Below are 10,162 nucleotides of genomic sequence, written 5' to 3'. Positions count from 1 at the left end.
GAAACGTTTAAGCTCCTCCCTGTAGGAACAAACCATTAAATCCATTAAAGTTAAAAACAAGTCTTTAAACTCAATTTCCATAATATTTCAGAAGGAAAAACCTTACAGTCCATTTAAATAAGCTTATTTAATTATTTCATCATAATGAAAATCTCGCACAATAAATTATTCTTTCATTTTTAATGCCAGACTGGCTCAAAGTGTTTAAGAAGTTGTGTTTTTCAGTGTGGCTCAGTTACTGAATTAAAGGATTTCAGGGCCCATTTTCAATTCTTGTTAAATTAAAAATGGACTATTTTAATGCAACAAAAAGAACAGGTTGTTGTAGCTCCAAAAATGGTCTCACACATTTGCTTTAAAAGGTTTACAGTCTCCTGAGTTTTTTGGTCTAAAAGTATTTTTAATTTATTTCCAGCAACAAAAGAGAGAATGTTTTTCTGTTTCTGCTTAAAAGGTTGCTGGATGATTTTGACCCGTCACATTAAGCTGAAAGTAAGAACACAGCTATTCAAAGAAAAATAAGAACTGAGGTCAGGTGCCACACAAATTCATTCCAAGGGCTGTGTTGCATTTACTACTCATGGGGTCTGAGTGCAGGGAGCCTCCCAACAAAGATGTGCCCCTTTGTGGGGTCCAACATCCCAGACCCCACACTGCTTAGGAGCATTTCCTAATGTGTCTCCTGCTTTTTCCCCTTCCCCTTGGGGAAAAAGCAGCCCAAGGAGACTAGTGGTAGCAACTAAAAAAATGTGTTTAAGTGTGTGCTCTTCCCCTCGGTGAAGGCAGATGCTTCTTCCCTCTGCTCCCTCCCTGCCCTTGCCTGCCCTGCTTGCTCTGTTTTTGTCGTGTCTTTTTCTGTTTTTCTATATTTTTGGAGCCTTTCTTTGCACATCATCCAGATCTACAAATTATGGATCTGGTCAACCGATCTCTCAGTGCAATGGATCAAATTTTCGACGAGAAGTCTGGGCACAGGAGAGCCTCTAGTCCTGCGGGGACAGACCCAGCGGGATTCACCCTGGATTTATTCATGATAACAGGATTTCTGTTGTTTGGAGCTTGTGGATTCCTGGATTATCGACAAATTTGTGACGGACTTGGCCGAACTAGCGAACACTCAGACTGTTGGTGTGGACAGAGACGAGGACTCTAAAACTCACAAAGGAATGGAATCGATCTTGGAGAAGTTGCTAGTTTCGGTTCAGTGGAACGGCCAAACTAATTTGGATGATTGGGAACTGAGACGTATCGGAGAGACTTTAGGGAAGATTGAAATTTATAATCTTCCCGACCTAAGACATTCTGTTTCTGAATTGGCTTTCCCTGTGTGGCCTTGGAAGGGCTGCATATTTCTAATCTCCTTGAAGATATGTAAACATAACGCTCTTCCCTCCTCACTCCCTCCTGTATCCATGGAGCTGTGGAGCTGAGTGCTCCCAAGGACATCATTCCTCGATAACAACACCTCCATCGGACTTTGCCGGGAGGCTGAGCAACGTGGTTTCATGGCCCTGTGATGTCACCGCCTTCACTCATGTCTTTGTTTTGTCTGAACTAATGTGTCCTCTCCCCTTTTTGTGAGGATTTAATTAACCTATTTAAGTTTCTGTGTTGTCTTGTTGACCCCTTGATTTCCACAGCTGTCACTCATTCTCCTGTTTACCTTCCCTGTGTATTTATTCCCACCTGTGTCACTTGCTCCCTGTCGGGTCCTTGTTGTAGGTCGTGTCTTCACTGTCGTGTTGTCGTTGTTTCCTGTCTCCCAGTTGCGACCAGAGTCTGAGCACCTAGCCTTCTGCTCACCTGTGCTGCCTGGACTTCTGTACTCCTTGTGTATTCATCATTAAATCATCACTTTTCTCTCCATAACTTGGGTCCACAGCATCTACCTCACCTTCGCTTAACCACACATCATGACACTTTTATTATTTAGAAACTCTGGAGTACTCACTTTTAACCCAGAAAAGGAATTAGATTAGAAACTCTTTAGCTTTTTTTTTTTTAGAGTACTCACTATTTAGACCAAGATCATACTTCTTAATTTTTAGATTATAATGCAGAAACTCCTATTTCTCTTTCCTTTGGTTTGTTATTTTGTTTGCATTTCCTTTTGGTTCCTGTAAAGCACTTTGTATTGCCTTGTTGCTGGAAAATGTGCTATATAAATAAAATTAGCTTTACCTCAGTGGCGACCCCTTGTTCGTGGGAGCTGGTACTGCAAATAAACGCACCACAGGAAGCATGCCTCATTCAACCAATGAACCCTCCAAGCCTGTGTTGAGATATTTTTTGCATCCTGTAACGATTGCTATTATAGTAGATTCATCCTAAAGTTAATCTTAATCTGAGGTTAGTAGTGTTAGTTATTTAGAAGCTTATCCTTAAAATTATTTTATGAAAATGTGTTTATATTAAATCTGTAAATGAAACTGAAATCTATATACTTTTAAACAGAGCTTAAAGAATTTAAAAATATGTTTTAAGGGTAACTTTACCTTCTTTTGTCATAAGCTGTAGTATTTGGGTGTGGGGACAACAGAACAGATCCGTTTCAGGCAGGGGTGACCTCTGACCTGCAGGGAGGATTTTTTTGCTACATCAGTTTGTTTCTGACAGTTTGTTCATTAAAAGTGCTTCAGTTGAATTCTCCGTTTACATTTCTATTAACGTTTGTATTTTGTGACCCATAGACTAAAAACTAAATAAAGGTTTTTGTCTCGTTGAGGACAGACTTTCAGTCCCACCGTGTTTTATTAACAGGTGACGGCACAACAACGACACATTACTGCTCCTCCACACCAACAACAACGTCTTCAGTCAACATTTACAACTGTTTGACATCATGGAAGAGTCCAAGCAGGACGTCTGGGTCCCGCCTCCAGTTTTCCCAGAGTTCCCAGTGTCTGAATCCGTCCTCCCAGAGAGCGAACAGTAGGATGTTGACATGGTTGTAGCTCAGTAGTCGTCATGGTAACCCTGCTCTAAGTTTTTTGGTAATGTTGCCGTCGCGGCGCGACTGTCGCCTCCAGGATCTGGATGTTATTCCCAACAGCAAGTAAAGTTCCAAACATCTCCAAAAAAAATGAAAACCACAGATGGAAAAGTTCTGAACATCATCCATCTGTCGCTGCTTCATCCCTCAGAACCAGGAATGAGTCCAAACAGGTCGGACAAATCCGCACATTTCTCCCAAACAACCCGGAGAACTGAATTTAAAAAAGTTTCTCTGACATTATCCACGGGAACTCTGATGCTAACAAAAGGTGCTACATGGAGGAACCAGAACCGGGTCGGTTCTATTCACAAAGAAGCTCCAGAAAACTATAATCAATAATCTCAAGAAATGAAGTAGAATTATAGAGAAATAGTGGCAGGAAATTAAATCCAATAACACCTAAAAATAGGAGTGTTTATTTAAAACTGCTTAAATAAAAGTAAGTCTACATGTAAAAAATGCTTCTCTCTTTAATTTCATATCTGGAACATATTTTGTACCTTCATTTCAGGCTGACATTCCACATTAGAAATTGTTCATAGTGTTTCGCCTGGTGAAATAAAAGTTACATTTTTAATTTTAGCTAATGCTTTCAAAAATAGGAATAGCTAGGCATTTAAAATTTAAATTACATTTTAAATTTGAAAATTTTTAAAAATCAAAGAGCTGAAAAGGCAAAGAATCGGCTTCTGTTTGAAGACGAAACAAAAAGTTCTGGACAGGTTCTGGTTCCTGGAACCACAAACTTTTACACCAACCAGCTTCATCATCATCACCCCTTCACAGAGGCTCCGCCCCCTCCACACCTGCCGTCGTACCTGAATCAAACGCAGCAGCAGCAGGACGAGTCAGAGAAAAAGCATCATGACGATGGTTTCATCCAAAGGTTCATTAATATCGATAATCCAGCGTAGAGACAAACAGCAGAACAGAACAGACTGACCGGGTCAGACATGAGCTGCAGATTTAAACCCAAATCTTCTTCCTCATGTTTGGGTTTTGAGATCCTTCCTCAGGGTTGTCTTCCTCTTTTAAGCCCCGCCCACTTTTAGCTGACAGATGATTTAATTCGGTTCCGGCTATCAGAACCATCAAATTTAATAGCAGAAATAAACTAAACTTCAGGATAAGAAGTAAATACCTGACCTGCATCATCAGGTCTTTCAGTTTAAAGCTGCAGTTCATCGATTCAAAAAAATATCCTTACATTTTTTTAAAAGCAGAAAAGTCTGAAAATTAAATATGTAATTAAAGATTCAAAATATCTGATTTAAAAGTTGAATGATGATTAGCTGATTATCAGAGCAGCTGATCAACATATGGTACCACCGAGCAGCGCCCCCTGCTGAGGCTCCAGCAGAAAGGGAAGTAAACATATGATCCGTGTGGAACCGACAGAACCCTCCCCGGTTCCGGACGTCGAGCTCCGCAGCATTTTTTGGGATCCTGGAGGCGACTGACAGTTCCTCTCCTTCCTGACAGCGACGTCACGCTCGCTTCAGTCCAGCTGATCAGTGATGACATCAAAAAGGAGGCGGAGTCTCCTCATCCCCTGTCCCTCGCCTGGCGACTCCCTGCGAGCCAATCAGAGGAGGCAGGATCATCTGAAACCCGCCCGGATACCAGACTGAGCGGAGGGAGCCCATTGGCCGCAGTCAGAGTCCAGTTTGAGTGTTTGAACGTCCTTCAGTGGTCGAGTCCAGAGAGCAGAGAAAAAAAAGACCTGCAGGAAGAAAACAGCATTTGAAGGGACAGTTCACACTTCCAGAACCAGAACCAGAACCAGAACCGTCTGCTCTCCTGCTGGACTTCAGACGCACAGAATAGTTCTGGTCTTATCATGACGACCTGCAGTCGCTGCATTACATCACGAGATCAGGAAGCCATCATTAATCTAAGGCACTGTGACATCACAGAGGAAGAGCTGCTGTGATTGGCTAACCTCAGATTCCCTTCAGCTCATTGGCTGTTTGATGCATTTTGCACCTGTTGGCCTCCGTACCTCTGGCTCTTTCACAGCAGTTACATCTTCAGACAGACTCAACGTCCCGCCAAGCTGCAGCAAAAATGTTGCTGCAGCTCTCAGGCCGTTTCTCATTCTGCTCTGATGGAAACTTTTCATGTGTTGATCAACCAGCCATTTTTTCCAAGATGGCTGCTTAGATCTTCTGACGGCCCGCTGAGACTTTTAGTCTGTGATTCAGTTTGAGATTATTCTATAAGTTTATGGATTATATTTGCATTTGTTTTAACCTTTCTCTTAAATGTCTTTTCTTCTTCTTCTTGTTATTTTGCTTCACTGTCCTGAGCAGCAGAGCCTGCTGGTTAATGCCTGTGCTCTTTATGTCCTTTATGCATAAACTGAGGTGAGGAAGTGAAGGTCATGTTGTGGATCGTGACCTTCAGGCATCCTGCTGTTGGATCGCCATTAAGTTTCTATGGTATGAGCGCCCCCTGGTGGTCAGCAGGAGGCCATGCAGTCGGTGCCCAGCATCTGTTTCACTGCAGTGATTCAGGTCATGTTGCTCTGAACACGTCAGGCTCATCTGGTGCTCAACCTGAACCAGCAGAAAACCCAAAATCAGGTTTTCTATCAGCAGCAGCGAAGAGGAACCTGAAAATAATCCACATTCCTGGAAGATCGTCTCTGTTTCAACTGGGGCTGTGGTAAACCAATATTTTAGTAGTCGAGTAATCTATCGATTATCCTTACGATTAATCCAGTAATCGGATAAATAAAATGATAAAATATTGGTAAATCTTCCATAACAGCAGCGTTACTATCAGATATCATATCAGTCCATTTTTCAGCTTCCCTAACAGAAACCAACCTGTAACAATAACAGCTAATTTCTAAGTGAACCTGAAGAAAAGTTACACAAAGATCTGAAATTATATGTAATAATAAAGAGCCAGGCTCACAGATGCGCTGATAAAAATGATCCAGTTTTTAGTTTCTGTTCGTCTTCAGTGAGTTTAACAGATGAACTCTCACCTCGGCCCAAACCTGCCAAGCTTTGGGTTTGACAATACGGGAAATGTCTCCTGGATTGGGGGGTTTGGGGTTGGAGGGCAGGCGAAGTAAGACCGGGGGGGCAAAACGGGGGATATTCACGGCTCCTCCGTTCGTCCCTCAGAAGCTCATCTACCAGCCACGTTCCGCCTCCCGTTGGTTCAGACCGGGATGATGTGACATTTAATGCCGGTTCGTCCTAAAGCTGCTCTTCCACGGTCAGCATCAGCCGCCCGCCGTGTTCAGCCTCTAAATCCTCCTCAGCTCTGAACCAGCAGCTCCGGAGCAGAAAGGCTGCCGGACTCCCGGATCGCTCCGGTTATTTAAGGAAGTTTATTGGTTCCCCGAAAACGATGAAAACCCGGAATTATCATGAATCAATAAAATCCCCGCGGGCCGAACTTGAAGATTGGACGTTATGATGATAGCTCTTAGCTTTCGTCACAACCCAGAGGCGGAAGTCGGAGCTCTGCGCAACGTAAATAATGTTCCGGCGGGAACACGGCGCGCTAAATGATTAAACATAAACTAACGAAGCTTCGAGGCAGGAAAATTTTAACCAAGTAATTTTAATAATCGAGGGACTCGAATCATCCGAGGAATCGTTTCAGCCCTAGTTTTAATCCCTGAAATGGAAACAGGAAGTGCAGACGGGCTCTGGGTCGGGTTCTACCTGTGGGTGGGCTCCAGGTGCGTCCCGGTCCGGCCCGGTTCCGGTGCTACGTTTGGGACCGGACCCCTGGCTGGCTGCTGGGCTCCCTGGCCTCCTTCCTGTCCGGTAGCGCCGCGCTGATCTCCTCCTCCGGGTCGTAGTAGTAGAACTTCCTCAGGTAGGCGATGAGCGGCCTGGAGGACAGAGGGAAACGCCTTTTACCTGCAGCTCAGGTAATGATCCAACGAGCCAATCAGCAGCTCAGTGTGGCTTCCTCTCTGAGCCGAGCTGCTGCTGATTGGACGATTTCACTTCTGTTTCTGCTCTGCGACTTCCCGTCTCCCCTGAGTACGGGCTGGGGGCGGGGCTTCTGCAGGTACGTACGTAGGTAGCGGCAGCTCCTGGATGTGGTCGATGCGGACCAGCTGCCTGATGCAGAAGCGACACAGATGCTGCAGCGACTTGACGCTGCTGAACCTGGAGACCGGATACAGGAGCTGGACCGGAGTTGGAGGCAGACCTGGACACACACACACACAGGTAAACACATCCATTCAATAAAGGAAACAGGAACTTATTGTGTCTCCATGGCAACAGAGAGATGCAGCATTCAGGTCAAACCGTGTCGACACAAGCCAGGTGAGTTTTTTTTGTTTGTTTTTTGATTCGCTGCCTGGAGTTTAAAAGAATTAAAATAAAATAATCGGCCATCCGAAAATAAATTTAAATCACCAAAGAAAAGTCTGAAATCCAGGAAACCGCCGATCCAGGCTGAAGGAAACTGGATAACTTTACTCTGCATTCATCAGAGTAAAAACAGAAACGTGAGAAACCTGCAGTTTTCTGTATAATGTTCTGGTTCTGGTTCTGAGGCTGAAACCGACCCGATACTTCCATCTAGAAACCCAAATCACTTCATTATGATAATTAAAGGGTATTTTACTGGGGTCAGAATTATTTTGCTCTCCTTGCAATAAGTGGAGAAAATACTGCAAAATTCCTTCCAAATATTTCTAAAGTTTAACCACAAAATCTGTGATTCTGAAGTAAAAAACTTCCAGAAATAATCATGAAAACCTGGAAGAAGCAGCTGGAGGCTGTCGGAACCCCTGAGCTGCGGCTCCGGTTCTGGAGGTTCTGCAGGTGAGACGGGTTGGTTCCTACCTGGGACTCGGGAGCGCAGGAAGTAGAGGAACTTTCCGTTCTTGGAGTGCATGATGGCTCTCTCGATGAACTCCACCACGGAGTGGCAGCGGTCCTCGAACTTGGGGTGGCACCACAGACTGAAGGTTCCTGCCGGACGGAGAGGTCAGCGGGTCACGCATGGCCGGCAGGGTCCTGGCCGTGTGTGTGTGTGTGTGTGGTACCTCTGTAGTGCTCCATGCGTGTGTGGTGTGTGACTCCCTGCGACCGGAAGCTCAGACTCAGGATGTAGCGTGGATCCGAACTGTCCCGCACCAGAAACGATCCGTCTGGTTTCCCTTTCAGCTTCATCTCTGCGTCTTCCCAGTTCATCGGACCCCAGTACCAGCCGCACTGCAAACACGCCCCAAACCGTTAGGCTCCGCCCCTTCCTCGCCACCAACATCCAATCAGAGCGCAGGAAGACACACCCACCTTCTCCAGCTCCCTGAGGCTGGTGGCGAAGCTGCCGGCGTCGGGCCGGCTGAGGGGGCAGCGGGGGGCGAGCCGGGGCGGCGGGTTCTGGCCGTCGGGTCGCAGCGGTACCGGGCGGGGCAAACCCCGCAGGAACGTGTCTGGGCAGAGAAACGGACCCGAGTTACAATCGGACCAGATCGGGCTGAAACGATTAATATGATTAATCGATTATTTATTTAATCACGATTAACAGGATCAATAGGTCAGCGTGATTACCTGGTTATAAATATAATTGTTTACTTTAGTACCAATTAATTTTGTTTTACAATCAATTAATCCTGATTAATCAGATGAACCATGACTAATCATAATTAATCAACTATATAAATAACTGTTGGTTATTTCATTAATCGATTGTCAACTGGAGACCAAAGAAAAGTTTGTTTCCTGAAGGAGCCACAGAGCAGTGATGAAGTCACAACTGGACAAAAACATTTAAATCATAAAAACATTTGTTGTCTAGTAGCAACGATGACGTAATGTTTCCTTTACTAAAATGAAAATGAAGAATAAAACGTTTATGTTCTCATTTAAAAATCTAACTGAATTATTTGTTTCCAGGTTTTTCACCCATTTTTAGCTTCCCGGGTGAATTCACACCAGCCCAGGGTTAGAGGTGTTTAGAGGTGAGAATGTAACTGATCCACCTGAAACCTCGGACCCGGTCCAGCTGAAAACATGTCTGAATGCAACCTGACTAGAAACCGCTCCAAAAGCAGGAAGTGAGCTACAGTGCAGGGCATTCTGGGTAAATACAACCGTAACAAACGTGCATTTCCACCATTAGAGGAAAAAGTGGCTCATGGTCAGATGTGGAGGAGAGGAGATAGAGGCTCTCATACAAATATGGTCAGAAGAAAATATATCGAACCGCTCACAAAAACAAAGTTATCAAGCTAATTAATGTGAAATGGAGGCAGTGGGATTCCCTCGTACAGAAGCACTGAGATAAATACATCCAAATCCGTGACATGCTGAGGACAAGTGGAAGTTCAGGAGACGGGAAGGAAAAGTTTCCAGATGCTGTTCCACCCAGGAGCAGCCTGCATGTTGTGGAGTCCTATCAGAAACAGTCTCCACTCAGGTCTTCAGAGGTTTTTGTGTCGATTCCTTCAGTAGCTCTTGGTGCAGCGCCCCCACAGGCCAGGAGGGGAACAGGTTTTTCAGTTTGTTTCAGTCGTTTGACACAGTGCAGCGTGAATGCAAACTACAGTCCTGAAAATGTAACAAATGTTGCAATTATGATCCCCAATCAGTCTGTCGGACTGTCAGGTGGGAAAAAGAGCCTTAAACAAAACTTTAAGTCTGCAGAACTTATTCCTCCATATTTATCCAGAGCTGGAAACGTTTTAAATTAAAATCAGATGAAGTGTTTAACCGCCAGAGTTTGGAAATAAATTCAGGAGCACAATCTGAAACTCATTACGAGTTTTTAACATTTTGTTTAAACAAGATAAAAATGTACTTCTAGCAAGTTTTGTATATTGTTAAAACAAGGAAACTTAGAAGGTTTTCTTGTTTTAAGGACACAGTTTCTCATTATAAAGGAAAAACTCCTGGATTTATTATCCAGCTCTGGTAGCTAAACACCTTGGCAGCGGTTCTGAACTGATCCGGATCAGTTTGGCTTTGGACTCGAACCAGTGGGCCCAGTATGGGCGGAGCTGCTGGAAGTAGAAATGCAGCGGGAACCCGGAGCGGGGCGGGAACCCAGGGCAGAGCGGGAACTGGGGCGGGAACCCAGGGCAGAGCGGGAACTGGGGCGGGAACCCAGGGCGGAGCGGGAACTGGGGCGGGAACCCAGGGCGGAGCGAGAACTGGGGCGGGAACCCAGGGCGGAGCG

At 44.9% G+C, this 10,162-nt stretch overlaps 1 protein-coding gene across 2 annotated transcripts in view; it reads right to left on the bottom strand.

Moving 5' to 3' along the window:
* Positions 1-2,715: 2,715 nt before the first annotated feature.
* Positions 2,716-10,162, bottom strand: part of LOC103153082 (suppressor of cytokine signaling 7-like) — a 13,015-nt gene continuing 5,568 nt past the window's right edge. For both annotated transcript variants that reach the window (XM_007573869.2, XM_007573870.2), the window contains 6 exons: positions 8,278-8,417; positions 8,028-8,196; positions 7,825-7,953; positions 7,045-7,180; positions 6,682-6,854; positions 2,716-4,718 (listed from right to left, as the gene is read on the bottom strand). In XM_007573869.2, the coding sequence (XP_007573931.1) occupies positions 6,728-6,854; positions 7,045-7,180; positions 7,825-7,953; positions 8,028-8,196; positions 8,278-8,417 (701 nt within the window). In that variant the 3' untranslated portion in view covers positions 2,716-4,718; positions 6,682-6,727. The remainder of the gene's footprint in view (positions 4,719-6,681; positions 6,855-7,044; positions 7,181-7,824; positions 7,954-8,027; positions 8,197-8,277; positions 8,418-10,162) is intronic.

The sequence above is a fragment of the Poecilia formosa genome, unplaced genomic scaffold (assembly GCF_000485575.1).
Source record: "Poecilia formosa unplaced genomic scaffold, Poecilia_formosa-5.1.2 Scaffold339, whole genome shotgun sequence".
Lineage (NCBI taxonomy): Eukaryota > Metazoa > Chordata > Actinopteri > Cyprinodontiformes > Poeciliidae > Poecilia > Poecilia formosa.
Note: the sequence above shows the minus strand (reverse complement) of the source record. Positions and strands in the feature narration are given on the sequence as shown.